This window comes from Eriocheir sinensis, chromosome 24 (assembly GCF_024679095.1).
Source record: "Eriocheir sinensis breed Jianghai 21 chromosome 24, ASM2467909v1, whole genome shotgun sequence".
In the NCBI taxonomy this organism is placed as follows: Eukaryota; Metazoa; Arthropoda; class Malacostraca; order Decapoda; family Varunidae; genus Eriocheir; species Eriocheir sinensis.
In genome coordinates this window covers 4,292,901-4,308,060 of record NC_066532.1, presented here as the reverse complement: position 1 = coordinate 4,308,060, position 15,160 = coordinate 4,292,901, and the positions used below count along the sequence as shown (strand labels likewise).

The 15,160-nt window shown below is 40.9% G+C and overlaps 1 protein-coding gene across 5 annotated transcripts in view; it reads left to right on the top strand.

Annotated features, from left to right (window-relative positions):
• The window catches only part of LOC127002795 (neurotrimin-like), a 176,029-nt gene that overhangs the window by 88,078 nt on the left and 72,791 nt on the right, over positions 1-15,160 (top strand). For all 5 annotated transcript variants that reach the window (XR_007756549.1, XM_050869000.1, XM_050868998.1 and 2 more), the window contains exon 2: positions 2,312-5,308. Coding sequence is in view for 4 of the 5 variants with exons in the window: in XM_050869000.1 (XP_050724957.1) it covers positions 5,242-5,308 (67 nt within the window). In the remaining variant the exon portion in view is untranslated. The remainder of the gene's footprint in view (positions 1-2,311; positions 5,309-15,160) is intronic.

Sequence of the window (15,160 nt, the reverse complement as noted above, 5' to 3'; positions counted from 1 at the left end):
CAAAATTAAAAGAAGAAACAATTACGTTGAAAAACTTGTCGCAATCCTTCTCTCTAAAATTAACAAAAACAAGAAAAAGAGGAACAAAAAAAAAAAATCTGTAGCACCTCGCATTCCTCCCTCGCAAGATGAGCACAGACGCGTTACCATGACGTCTGATACTTAGAAGTTTGTGAAGGAGAGGAAAAAGAACATTCTGAGTCCATCTTGATTAATGTGTTTATCCTGAGACACATCTCTCTCTCTCTCTCTCTCTCTCTCTCTCTCTCTCTCTCTCTCTCTCTCTCTCTCTCTCTCTCACACACACACACACACACACACACACACACACACACACACACACACACACACACACACACACACACACACACACACACACACACACACACACACACACACACACACACACACACACACACACACACGCATCAACCACCAAAAATGTACTTCAACCTTTCAGCAACAACGACAACAACAACAACAACAACAGTACGTCTCAAAGATCAAGGTTCGCGGGACACGTTTTATACTGGTAACCGGAACGAGAGAACCTGAAATAAGAACCAGAATAATAATAACGAAAATTTGGTGACTTGAAACTGTACCAATACCGATATGAATAACGTAAATGTGATAACTCAAAACGATAACAACGATAACTTGAAACTACAATAACTTAAACACCCGAAATTGACCTCCCTCTTGGCTACTCTTTACTATTTATTTTTGTGGGAGCGGAGAGTAGCGGGCTTTTTTTTGTACCCTTTTTGTTGCCCTTGAGCCGTATCCTTTAATGTAAAAAAAAAAAAAAAGAGAGAAAAAAAAGGCAGTTAAGCGTAAAAAGGTATACAAAGGAAAACCCAAATAACTACTGATTAAAAAAATAGGGATAGAAATTCCCAAGACAATATTCAAATCCGGTTGGTACTATGTTGGTACTATGTTGGTACTATGTCTGTATTGAGTACGAGTCGAGTGTTTTCTTTCGTGTCATCTGCCTATACATTTTGCATTCTTTCTCTCGCCTCACTCAGCCCTTCTTGTAACCCATGCAGAGTGCTGGATGAAATATTCTCTCTCTCTCTCTCTCTCTCTCTCTCTCTCTCTCTCTCTCTCTCTCTCTCTCTCTCTCTCTCTCTCTCTCTCTCTCTCTCTCTCTCTCTCTCTCTCTCTCTCTTCCCTTCTCTTCTCTTCTCTTCTTTTCTCCTCTCTCTTTTTTTCTTCTCTTTTCTACTCTTCTCTTCTATTCCCTTCCCTTAATCTCTCTCTCTCTCTCTCTCTCTCTCTCTCTCTCTCTCTCTCTCTCTCTCTCTCTCTCTCTCTCTCTCTCTCTCTCTCTCTCTCTCTCTCTCTCTCTCTCTCTCTCTCTCTCTCTCTCTCTCTCTCTCTCTCTCTCTCTCTCTCTCTCTCTCTCTCTCTCTCTCTCTCTCTCTCTCTCTCTCTCTCTCTCTGGTTTTTTTCTTTTATTTATTCTTTCTGTTCCTTTCTTAATGTCTGTCTTTAATTTCCTTTGTCTTTCATTTATCAATTATCGTTTTCTTCTTTATCAATATTTGTCTTTCTTATTTACTTTCTTCCTTACTTTTTATTTTCACTGACCTTTCATCTTTCGTCTTTGCGCTCTATCTATCTATCTGTCTATCTATCTATCTATATATCTGTCTATCGATCTATCAATCTATTAATATCTCTTTATCTCTATCTATCAATCTATCTATATACTCATCTCTCTCTCTCTCTATCAGTCAGTCTATCTATCTATCTATTAATCTCTCTCTATCTATCAGTCTATATATCTACTCATCTCTCTCTCTCTCTCTCTATCAATCAGTCTATCTCTCTCTCTCTCTCTATCTATCTCTCTCTCTCTCTCTCTCTCTATCAATCAGTCTATCTATCTATCTATTAATCTCTCTCTATCTATCAGTCTATCTATCTATCTATTAATATCTCTTTATCTCTATCAATCAGTCTATCTATCTATCTATCTATCTATCTATCTTTATCTATCCATCCATCTCTTACACAGTCTATCCCAGTCTATTCCTTTCCCCTCTTATCTCGTCTTCCCTTTAAATGTCTCTCAGCATGTGGATATATTTTTTTTCTCCCTATTCAAGCTCTGCACCTAACCCCTCTTCTTCTGGCGTCCCTAGATCAATATATATATTTCCTATGTTTTTACTTCGACCCATCCACGCAAGTCTGTCTCTTCATCCAACTTACAGCAATGGCAACTTCCTCTCCCGTTTGCTTTCTCCTTTATCTTTTACCTCCACACATCTTTCATCTCCCATTGATCTCTTTGCAGGTGTGGGAGGCGAGACGAGGCTTGATACACCTGACACACACCTGGACGCACATCTGAACCCACCTGTGTGACGTCTAGAGCTGCTGATGTTGCTTCGCGGACCTGCAGTGGGATCGGATCTTTTTATATTCTTTGCGTCCTTTCTTGGTCTCTGAAGTAAGGATGATGAGAGAGTGAGACGCGATGTGTGGAGCTTAGATCTTGAAGGTAAATATTTTGAGAGAGAGAAGAAAAGCGATTTGTGGTGCAGTTTAGATCTTGAAGTTAACATTTTGAAAGAAGGAAAAGCGATGTGATGAAGTTTAGATATCAAAGTAAACATCGTAATTGAGAGACAGAAAAGCGATGTGTGATGAAGTTTAGATATCAGAGTAAACATCGTGACTGAGAGAAAGAAAACGATGTGTGGTTGAGTTTAGATCTTGAAGTAAGTATTTTGAGTTAGAGAGAAGAAAATTACATGTGAATGGTGATGGATAATGGGACTTTTGATTTTGTTTTCTTACTCTGAGGCATAAATACGAAGAGAGAGTGACAGATATGCGGTTTTTATCTTAGAGTAAACATAAAAATTGAAAAGAAAGTATCTCAATTGAAAAAGATAGGAAAGAATATTAAATTGAAAAACAAAAGAAAGAATATTAATTGAAAAAGAAAAGAAAGGATATTAAATGAAAAACAAAAGCCAACATATTTATCAGAAAACAAGAATAAGCATATCAAGAGAAAAACAAACATGCGGAAACAGAAAATGAATACCGTATCAATAAATCTTCCTCTCTGTGACGCCAAGATGAGAAGGAAAGAGTGAAGTGAATGACGCTTAGCTCCTGAAGTGAAACAACATCATAAAAAGAAGAAAAGAAGAAATTTTGTAACGTTTAGATCCTGACGTTCAGCTCCCAAAAAGTGATGACGTTTGCACCCTGAAATAACTATCACTAAAAGAAGAAAAGAAGAAATTTTGTAACGTTTAGATCCTGACGTTCAGCTCCCAAAAAGTGATGATGTTTGCACCCTGAAATAACTATCACTAAAAGAAGAAAAGAAGAAATTTTGTAACGTTTAGATCCTGACGTTCAGCTCCCAAAAAGTGATGATGTTTGCTTCCAGAAATAACCAACATCACTAAAAGAAGAAAAGAAGAAATTTTGTGATGTTTAGATCCTAACGTTTAGATCCCAAAAAGTGATGACGTTTGCTTCCAGAAATAACCAACATCACTAAAAGAAGAAAAGAAGAAATTTTGTGATGTTTAGATCCTAACGTTTAGATCCCAAAAAGTGATGACGTTTGCTTCCTGAAGTAACCAACATCACTAAAAGAAAAAAAAACGTGACATTCTTGAAAAAGTCGTCTCGCGCGTGACTCAAGACAGGAAAAAATAAACAAATAAACGAAATAAACAACAGATCAGGACACGAACGAGAAATAACACTCATAGAAAAGACTAAAGAAAACAAACAAACAATTTAAGACAAACAAACAACAAGAATCACAGAAAAAACCAGACAAATTGATCATTCTACTTTTGTCTCCACTTCGTTTTGTGCCACCTCGATTGACACACGCACACACACACCTACACACACACACACACCTACACACACACACACACACACACACACACACACGCACATCTCGCTATCTCATCGTCATCAAGTAGCTGTGAAGTGACTGACGTGCACACAAACACACACATACACACACATACACACACACGAACTCAGTCAGTGGCGGGAAGACTTGAGTGAAAAAATTAAAAAGTGTAGGAAAGACAAGAGATGAAAAGGTCACTGAAAATAGCAAGTAAGGAAGAAAGTTAACAAGAAAGACAGACATTAAGAAAGGGATAAAAGATGATAAATAAGGAAAGACAAAGAAAATCAGATAGAAAGACACTAAGAAAGGAATAGAATAATAAAGAAAAGGAAGACAGCGCGCAAGATTATAACAAGGGGAAAAGGGAAAAGAAAATATATTATAAATTGATAAAAGACGTGATTAAGAAACTGAGATTGATATATAAGTAAACGATTCTGTGCTCTTATACGAAACTGTGATCCAAATGTTGAACGCCGAAGCACTTGAAAAAAAAAAAAGACTAACTCTACATCGATTTCGTAGTGAGTGAAAAGGAAAAAAATAGCAAGGTGATTAAGAAGGAAAAAAGGAAGAAAAAAATAACTCACTCACTTTGGAAACGGAAATTATTATAGGGTGAGAGAGAGAGTGAGACAGAGAGAGAAAGAGAGTAGGAGGGAGAGACATAGAAAAATAAGATTAAAAAGAATAGATTTACACCCAAAATAAAATAGAAAAAAAATAAAAAAAGAAGAAACAAAAGTGACTAAGCTCAACAAAGGACGAGACAAAAGAAAAGAATACGAGAACAAAACAAAATAAAAGAAAAGAAAAGAAAATAGCAGCAAGGGAAAACAAAAAGATTCGCATACATAGAAAAATAAAAAAAATAAAAAAAAGACGCAACACAAGAGAAACAAAGGAGGAGCAACACAAACAACAAACGCGAAAAGTAAAACAGATACCAAAAACAACAGAAAAACAAAGAAACACAAATAACAACAACAACAGTAACACAGACAGCAACAACAATAACAGTAAAACAAGCAAACGACACAAACAACACAAACAACAAACAAACAAACAAACAGCAACACCACCACAACCACCTTCAATAACATCAATAACAAACAAAGAGCAAAGATCAAAAACTCCTATCAAACACCAACACCATCAACACCACTTTCATCACCACAAACACCACCACTTGAACACGCCCCAAAAAAAGAAGAAAAGAGAGTGACCATCAACCTAGCATCATCTCCGCTCCATCTCCGTCTTCGCCTCTCAGTCCAGCAGCCTCCCAACCCTTGCGTCTGCCCGCCCAGCGTCTACGAGTGACCACAATGCACCTGGTGGCTTCTGGTTCCCCGTGGTGGCGGCTCCTTCCCCTCCTGCTCCTCTTTATGACAGGTAAGTGATCGTGTGTGAAAGAGTGCTACTACTACTACTACTACTACTACTACTACTACTACTACTACTTCCTCCTATCCTATTCTTTTCTCGTCCCTTTCCTTCTCTCATTTTTCTCTTCTCTCCTCTATCTTTCTTTCCCTGCTTTTTCTCCCTTTCCTCTCTTCACCTCTCATCTCTTCTCTACTCTTCCCTTGTCTTCTCTTATCTTCTCTCCTCTCCACTTTTAACATTCCTTCTCCTCTTCCCTTCTCTTCTCTTCTCTTTTCATCTCTCTTCTTTTCCCTTATCTCCTCTATCCTCTCGTCTATTGCCTCTCCATTCCTCACCTCTAGTCTCCTCTTTCCTTCTTTCCCCTCCCTCCCTCTCCTCTCCTCTCCTCTTCATCTTCCTCCTCTTCCTCCTCCTCCTCCTCCTCCGGCATGTTATTCCCCTCCTAATTTGCATTTCCAGAGGGTCCTGAAGGTGTCTTCCTACAAGGGGAATTTTTGGTAATGTAATAGATTCTCTCTCTCTCTCTCTCTCTCTCTCTCTCTCTCTCTCTCTCTCTCTCTCTCTCTCTCTCTCTCTCTCTCTCTCTCTCTCTCTCTCTCTCTCTCTCTCTCTCTCTCTCTCTCTCTTGTTATTATTTGTTTTTTTTGTGTGTAACTTGTTGTTTTTGGTGTTTTTTTCGGTGGTGGTGGTGAAAGTGGTGTTCAAGTGGTAGTGATAGTGGTGGTACAGTGGTTGTAGTGATGGTGGTGGTGATGGGGGGACTCATGGTGGTGGTGGTGGTGGTGGTGGTGGTGGTGGTGAGGCCAGAGGGAGCAAAGTCACTAAAATATGCATAGGTACGGATTTCTCTCTCTCTCTCTCTCTCTCTCTCTCTCTCTCTCTCTCTCTCTCTCTCTCTCTCTCTCTCTCTCTCTCTCTCTCTCTCTCTCTCTCTCTCTCTCTCTCTCTCTCTCTCTCTCTCTCTCTCTCTCTCTCTCTCTCTCTCTCTCCACACACACACACACAAACAGACGCGCAAAAATTCCGTCTTAAATATTTTCTCTAAGACTAAACCCAAAGAATCGATTTAAAGGTTTTATATCGAAGGAAAAAATAACAGGTTTGTGTCTCTCTTAATCCCTTTGTATATGTGTGTGTGTGTGTGTGTGTGTGTGTGTGTGTGTGTGTGTGTGTGTGTGTGTGTGTGTGTGTGTGTGTGTGTGTGTGTGTGTGTGTGTGTGTGTGTGTGTGTGTGTGTGTGTGTAAAAGTGTGTGTGTAAAAGTGTGTGTGTGTGTAAAAGTGTGTGTGTGTGTAAAAGTGTGTGTGTGTGTGTAGTAGTAGTAGTGTGTGTGGTAGTGGTAGTAGTAATAGAAGTAGTAGTAGTAGTAGTAGTAGTAGTAGTAGTAGAGTAGTAATGATAATAATAATAATAATAATAATAATAATAATAATAATAATAAAAAAAGATGATGAAAAAGATGAAGAACAAAAACAACAACAACAACAACAACAACAACAACACTATTACTAAAGATGAATAATAATAAAACAACAAATTAAAAAAAAACTCCAGCGCGTGCATTAAAAACAAAAAAAATAAAATAAAATGGAGTCATCCGATCTCTCTCTCTCTCTCTCTCTCTCTCTCTCTCTCTCTCTCTCTCTCTCTCTCTCTCTCTCTCTCTCTCTCTCTCTCTCTCTCTCTCTCTCTCTCTCTCTCTCTCTCTCTCTCTCTCTCTCTCTCTCTGTTTTTTTTCACATTAGTTTTTATTTTATTTTGCACCCATGCCACGTCATCTCCTCCCCCCCTCCCCTCTTCCCCCCTCCCCTCCTCCCCCCCTCCATTTTCCCTCTGGCCTTCAATACCAAAAAAAAAGTGAGTTAATTAAAAGTATCTCGCTCAGGTAATCTTCAAACAGGTGAAAATGAAATCGATGCATGCGACACAAATGATAAACAACAACAACAATAACAACAAGAATGATGATTACACACTCTCTCTCTCTCTCTCTCTCTCTCTCTCTCTCTCTCTCTCTCTCTCTCTCTCTCTCTCTCTCTCTCTCTCTCTCTCTCTCTCTCTCTCTCTCTCTCTCTCTCTCTCTCTCTCTCTCTCTCTCTCTCTTCTCCTTTTCATTCTCTCCTCTCCATTCTGTTCTTTATTCTCTCCTCTACATTTTCTCTTCTTCATTCTCTTTTTTTCATTCTTCTTCATTCTCTCATCTTCATTCTCCCTCCTTCAAAATCTCCTCCTCATGCTCTGTTCTTCATTCTCTATTCCCTCTACCTACCTACCTACTTATCTATCAATCTATCTTTCTATTTATCAATCCATGTATCTATCTATATATCTATTCATCTATCTATTTATCTATTCACCTATTTATCTATCTATTTATCAATCTATCTACCTATTCATTCATCTGTCTATCTTTCTAAAACTCTAAATCACCTCGTCTCTATTAAAACCAAGTGCCACGGATCGACAGGGCGGCACACACACACACACACACACACACACACAGACAGAGGGCCAGAATGTCACCTTAAGGGCATAACCGTGACTCTGGCATAAGAAAGACAGACCCATCACTAAGAATGTGTGAGTGCATGTTTGATAGCCCCGACCTTAACACCAGTGGGAAGGGAGACACCTGGTATACGACTTTGCCTGCCCCCCCCCCCCCCCCCTCTCTCTCTCTCTCTCTCTCTCTCTCTCTCTCTCTCTCTCTCTCTCTCTCTCTCTCTCTCTCTCTCTCTCTCTCTCTCTCTCTCTCTCTCTCTCTCTCTCTCTCTCTCTCTCTCTCTCTCTCTCTCTCTCTCTCTCTCTCTCTCTCTCTCTCTCTCTCTCTCTCTCTCTCTCTCTCTCTCTCTCTCTCTCTCTCTCTCTCTCTCTCTCTCTCTCTCTCTCTCTCTCTCTCTCTCTCTCTCTCTCTCTCTCTCTCTCTCTCTCTCTCTCTCTCTCTCTATATATATATATATATATATATATATATATATATATCCGTCTATGTATTTTCTCCTCCTTCCTTTTCCTTTCCTATCCCTTTCCTTTCCTTAATTTCCCTCCTTTTTTTTCTTTTTGCATATCGACTTTTCCATCCATTCCATTTTTTTTTCTCCACCTCCTTCTCCCTTCCCTTTCCTCACCTTCATCCTTCAGTTATCCCAATCTCCCATACTCTGATTTCTCTCGTTCTTGTTCCTGCTTCCTCCTCCTCCTCCTCCTCCTCCTCCTCCTCCTCCTTCTCCTCCTCCTCCTCCTTGACTTTTCTCTTTCCTCTTGTCCTTTACCCCTTCAGAAACAAGAGGTCAGAATATAAAGGGGAGAAGACAGGAAGAAGACACAGACAGACAGATAGACAGACAGGACTAACACACGGACATGAAAGATAAACTAGAGATTAAGATACAAGATATGAATACAAAGCAACCAAACACACACACACACACACACACACACACACACACACACACACACACACACACACACACAAAACGACCCCCCCCCCACACACACACACACAATGACCCCCCCCTACACACGCACACAGCCTCACACAATGACCCCACGCACACAACACAAACACACATACAGATAGACAGACAGACAGCGAGAGACAAGAAGAAAAAAAAAAAGAAGAAAGGCTACAAATTAACAACCAAAACAATGACCCAAATTAAACGACACACACACACACACACACACACACACACACACACACACACAGATTCATACATCCCCCCCCTCCTTCCCCCCTCCCCACCACCCACACAGGTCAATATTAACACACCTGGACGCCTCACTTTCCCTAACGTGGTCGCATCTGGCTGGCCGGAGCGCATTAGCTTGCAATTAGTAGATTTACCTGTGATCCCCTAAAACAGACCCGTTCATCCCCTGAGCCTCACCTTACCTGTTACCTGTTCGGGGCCTATTACTCCTGCACACCTGGCGAGAGAGAGAGAGAGAGAGAGAGAGAGAGAGAGAGAGAGAGAGAGAGAGAGAGAGAGAGAGAGAGAGAGAGAGAGAGATGAGGTGGTCTGTCCTAAACCTAAGTGACAGTTGTTATGCGGTCACCATGGCGTTGAAACTGACCTAGTGAACATTTAGATGGAGGAGACAGCGGTCAAGATTATTCTTAAACAGTGCAATCGAGTTACACTGCACCACTGATGGTGGTAATCTGTTCCAATCTCGAACGACAACTCTAGAAAGGCGAAGGGTGCGTGGAGACATGATCGAGGTTTATAAATGGATGAAGGGCTTTAATAAGGGAGACATTCATAAGGTTTTGTTGGTAAGAGAACTGGGTAGGACACGAAGTAACGGGTTTAAACTGGATAAATTCAGATTCAACAGGGACATAGGCAAAAATTGGTTTACTAACAGGGTGGTGGATGAGTGGAATAGGCTTAGCAGTCATGTGGTGAGTGCCAATACAATTGTCACATTCAAAAATAGACTAGATAAATTCATGGACAGCGATATTAGGTGGGGTTAGATACACGGGAGCTTAGGGTCAAAGGAGCTGCCTCGTACAGGCCTACCGGCCTCTTGTAGACTCCTGCGTTCTTATGTTCTTATGTTCTTATTAGTGAAGAAGAATTTTGTGTAATCTGAATGAATTTGTCTACATTAGAGTTTAGCGCCATTATTTCTCGTTCGCGTCGAATCATCCATCACAAACAGCTTGGTCGGATCCACGTTGGTAAAACCGTTAAGTATTTCAAAGCACTCGATCAGTTTTCCTCTGAGGCGGCGTTTTTAAAGAAAAAACAGGTTTAGATGTGACAGCCTTTCCTCGTAGGGTTTGTTTCATAATGAAGGAATCATCTTGGTTGCTCTACGTTGAACACCTTCTAATTTAGCAAAATCTTTCGCATGGTGGGGAGACCAAAACTGCACGGCATACTCCAAATGAGGTCTGACGAAACTATTATACAAAGGTAGTATAACATCTTTATTCTTGAATGAAAAATTTATCTTAATCAAACCGATCATCCTGTTTGCTTTTTTAACGGACTCGTTGCACTGCTGGGAAAACTTGAGGTTAGACGCGACTGTGACGCCAAGATCTTTGACCAAGTGAACGCCTTTAACTTTAACGCCGCACATTTCATAGTCCTTCTTTATATTTCTAGATCCAACCTGCAGAATCTGGCACTTGTTTATATTAAAAGGCATTTCCCATTTTACTGACCAATCTGATATTTTACGCAAATCTTCTTGTAGGCTCCGCCTGTCACATTCTGTAAGTACCGCATTGCCGATTTTCGTGTCGTCCGCAAATTTACTAATGAAATTATTGAGACCAAGGTCAATGTCGTTGATGTAAATGACGAAGAGAACGGGTCCCAGGACAGACCCTTGAGGGACACCACTAGTGACTGGCATCCACTCAGAGGTCACTCCATTTATTACAACTCTTTGCTTTCTATTGCTTAGCCAGTGCTTGATCCATTCGTGAAGCTTACCCCCGATACCTATTTCCTTGATTTTATGAAGCAACTTGTAGTGTGGGACTTTATCAAACGCCTTCTGGAAGTCCAAATAAATAATATCAAGTGATTTAGAAACATCATAGACTGCTAAAAGCTCGTTATAGAACGTTATAGAATTCGACAAACAAGATCTATTGTTACGGAAACCATGTTGCGAGTCCAGGATCAGCGAATTACACTCTAGGTAGTTAACTACTTTATCTCGAATAATTGTCTCAAATAATTTACCAATAACTGAAGTTAAGCTAATTGGCCTGTAATTATCCTGTAATTTTCGGTCGCCTTTTTTTTTAAATGGGTGTTACGCAAGCCATTTTCCAATCACTAGGAACGATACCATGGTGCAAAGACATATTACATAGCATTGTTAAAGGTCTGAGTATCTCTCTTGATACTTCTTCAAGTAATTTTGGATATATTTTATCAGGTCCTGGACTTTTGTTGGTTTTAAGTAACTGCAGCGCTTTGAAAACCTCATCTGTACTGATTTCAAAGTCAGGGAGGGTATGACTGGGATTTTCAATAGAGTTAGGAACAGCAGAAGTATCGGTATAATTACTATTAAAAACCGAGGCGAAATAAGAATTTAACGTGTTCGCTATGTGAGTGCGTGCGTGCGTGCGTGCGTGAGTGAGTGAGTGAGGCTGGGTTCACACGAGACACTTTTAGTGGTCAGTGGCCACCACAAAAAATGGTCGCCACGAAAAATGGTGGGTAGGTGCACCATGCACACGAGCCACTCGGTGGCAGCCACTAATGAGGTCAGCACGTGGCGTTATGGATCTCGTAGAGGCAGCAGCTGTCTGTGCTCTCTTGGCAAAAAGCGCTGAAGAAACCCACGGGTTCACCCCATATATACTTAGCAACAGACTACTGCGTGTAGCATTCCACACATTATTTACAGAGCTAAAAGAACACGATAATTTTTTTACTACTTCAGGAGGTCACAGGATAGGTTTAATCATCTTATGACAATAATTAGTCCACGTATAACACGGCGGGACATCAACATGAGGAAGTGTGTCCCAGTAGAAGAGAGACTTGCGGTAATTTTGAAATAAGACTGAACAAGAATATTAAGTCACATTAGATGTAATTTATTGACATAATTCAGCTGTCTTTGCGGCTACATAACATTTTCCCCTTTCTACTTCCGGGTAAATAAAACTACCACATTCAGTAATTAATCCAAACCAGAATCAATTAATATGCAAAACTGTGAAACGAAATGAAACATTGGTTCTGAAAGCACATAAGAGCTTATCCATTATATCCTGAACACAAGTTACGCGTGAAGGTCATACTTATACATCATTACGACAGTTAAAATTCAGGTGTTCAAGTGTCAAGACAGAGGGAAAGCGGCGGGTGGCAGGGTGGTGGCCGCCGATAGTGGCTCGTGTGCACGCTGCCATTAGAAACAACGGTAGCTATCGCTGGCCACAGTGGCGTGGGCGGAAAAATGGCTCCGCCCGCCACAACTCGCCACTGTTTTGTGGCGACCACAAAAAAGTGGCCTGTGTGCATGCACCCATAGAGATGGGTGTGTTCTATTTTGACCATTATTTTGTGGCGGCCACTGACCACTAGAAAGTGGCTCGTGTGAATCCAGCCTGAGTATGTGTGTGTGTGTGTGTGTGTGTGTGTGTGTGTGCGCGCCAGGGCCGTTTCCACACCATGCAAACTTGTCGGGAGCAACTGTCAGGGCGGACCGACAGAAGACGATAGAGCTTCTAAGGGGCTCTACCTGGCGCTTTCCTCCGCCGGGCTTCAACACACCCTTCGCCGCCCCCTGGGTTCTACGCTCGCCTACACCCTCACCAACAAGGGATAAACTTCTCGCCCCTGGCCTTCCCCCCTGGTACAGCGATGCCTTTCAATGGCAGCCGGCAGCGCAGAGGGTGCTGGGATGAGCTACGCATTATATCGGCCAATCTGCGGGATTCCACACGAACGTAGGCGAGCTCACGCACAGCTTCGTTCGTGTGCACAACGCTGACTTAGTGTTCGTGTCCGAGACCTTCCTGGACAATAATGTGTCCCAAAACTATGTGCGAATAAAAGGATATTCAGCCTGGGTCAGGAAGGATCGTAATAAACAGGGCGGAGGGGTTGCCCTATGTTACACATCATCCCTCAGTGTTGTGGTGCTGGACACGCCCATCCCCGCGGGGCTCGAGGTGTTAAGTTTTATAGTGCTCAGTGTTGGAGGTCGCGAGACACTATGTGTGGGCTGTTACAGACCCTCCGCCACAGGGACCAGCCCTGACGGCATACCTATCTGACAACCTCGACCGCCTCATGACAAAGTGTATATCCTGGTCAACGTTCTCTCTCTCTCTCTCTCTCTCTCTCTCTCTCTCTCTCTCTCTCTCTCTCTCTCTCTCTCTCTCTCTCTCTCTCTCTCTCTCTCTCTCTCTCTCTCTCTCTCTCTCTCTCTCTCTCTCTCTCTCTCTCTCTCTCTCTCTCTCTCTCTCTCTCTCTCTCTCTCTCTCTCTCTCTCTCTCTCTCTCTCTCTCTCTCTCTCTCTCTCTCTCTCTCAAAACCTTTATCGAATGAGAACGAAACAGAATCTAACACGACTAATAATGTGTTATCCTTTAACTAGGAATCGTCTATGGAAATGTAGTATTTATTTCGAATTTCATTATTATTTTTATTTGTTATACTTCCAGATATTTTCTACTTTATCTTCCCCCTCCTCGCAGTCTGCCCGGCGGACGAGTATTATACGTGAATGATACTCGTGTGACGTGCCGTTTTGTATGTGTATGGGTGCTGCATCATAACGCTGCCTTCGTTAGTATTTGTTGTGGAGAATTTTCATGCTGTCCTACTGAAAAATGTATATCTGACCTAACTGTGATGTGAAAAATTGACCTTGAGAGTATGGATTAGTGAAAAATTGGCCTTGAGAGTATGGTATAGTGAAAAATTGGCCTTGAGAGTATGGTATAGTGAAAAATTGGCCTTGAGAATATGGTATAGTGAAAAATTGGCCTTGAGAGTATGGTATAGTGAAAAATTAGCCTTGAGAGTATGGTATAGTGAAAAATTGGCCTTGAGAGTATGGTATAGTGAAAAATTGGCCTTGAGAGTATGGTATAGTGAAAAATTGGCCTTGAGAGTATGGTATAGTGAAAAATTGGCCTTGAGAATATGGTATAGTGAAAAATTGGCCTTGAGAGTATGGTATAGTGAAAAATTGGCCTTGAGAGTATGGTATAGTGAAAAATTGGCCTTTTGTGTATTGTATAGTGAAAATTTGGCCTTGTGAGTTTGGTATAGTGAAAAATTGGCCTTGTGAGTATGGTATAGTGAAAAATTGGCCTTGAGAGTATGGTATAGTGAAAAATTGGCCTTGAGAGTATGGTATAGTGAAAATTGGCCTTGAGAGTATGGTATAGTGTAAAAGTGGCCTTGAGAGTATGGAATAGTGAAAAATTGGCCTTGAGAGTATGGTATAGTGAAAAATTGGCCTTGAGAGTATGGTATAGTGAAAAATTGGCCTTGAGAGTATGGAATAGTGAAAAATTGGCCTTGAGAGTATGGTATAGTGAAAAATTGGCCTTGAGAGTATGGTATAGTGAAAAATTGGCCTTGAGAGTATGGTATAGTGAAAAATTGGCCTTGAGAGTATGGTATAGTGAAAAATTGGCCTTGAGAGTATGGAATAGTGAAAAATTGGCCTTGAGAGTATGGTATAGTGAAAAATTGGCCTTGAGAGTATGGAATAGTGAAAAATTGGCCTTGAGAATATGGTATAGTGAAAAATTGGCCTTGAGAGTATGGTATAGTGAAAAATTGGCCTTGAGAGTATGGTATAGTGAAAAATTGGCCTTGAGAGTATGGTATAGTGAAAAATTGGCCTTGAGAGTATGGAATAGTGAAAAATTGGCCTTGAGAGTATGGTATAGTGAAAAATTGGCCTTGAGAGTATGGAATAGTGAAAAATTGGCCTTGAGAGTATGGTATAGTGAAAAATTGGCCTTGAGAGTATGGAATAGTGAAAAATTGGCCTTGAGAATATGGTATAGTGAAAAATTGGCCTTGAGAGTATGGAATAGTGAAAATTTGGCCTTGAGAATATGGTATAGTGAAAAATTGGCCTTGAGAGTATGGAATAGTGAAAAATTGGCCTTGAGAGTACGGTATAGTTAAACTTATGACCCTCCAGCGACCCTCAGAAACACTCGGGACTCTCTTGGATAGCGATCATGGGCTTATTACCCTCGCGACGTACAATGAAGTGTGTTGTTTTAATATTGTCTTTGTTGCTACTTGATTCTTCTTCTTTCTGTTACTTCGTTCTCCTTCTCCTCTGTTGTTTTTTGTTTGTGGTTGATTTTTCTTTCTTTCATCTTCCTTTCTTAGTC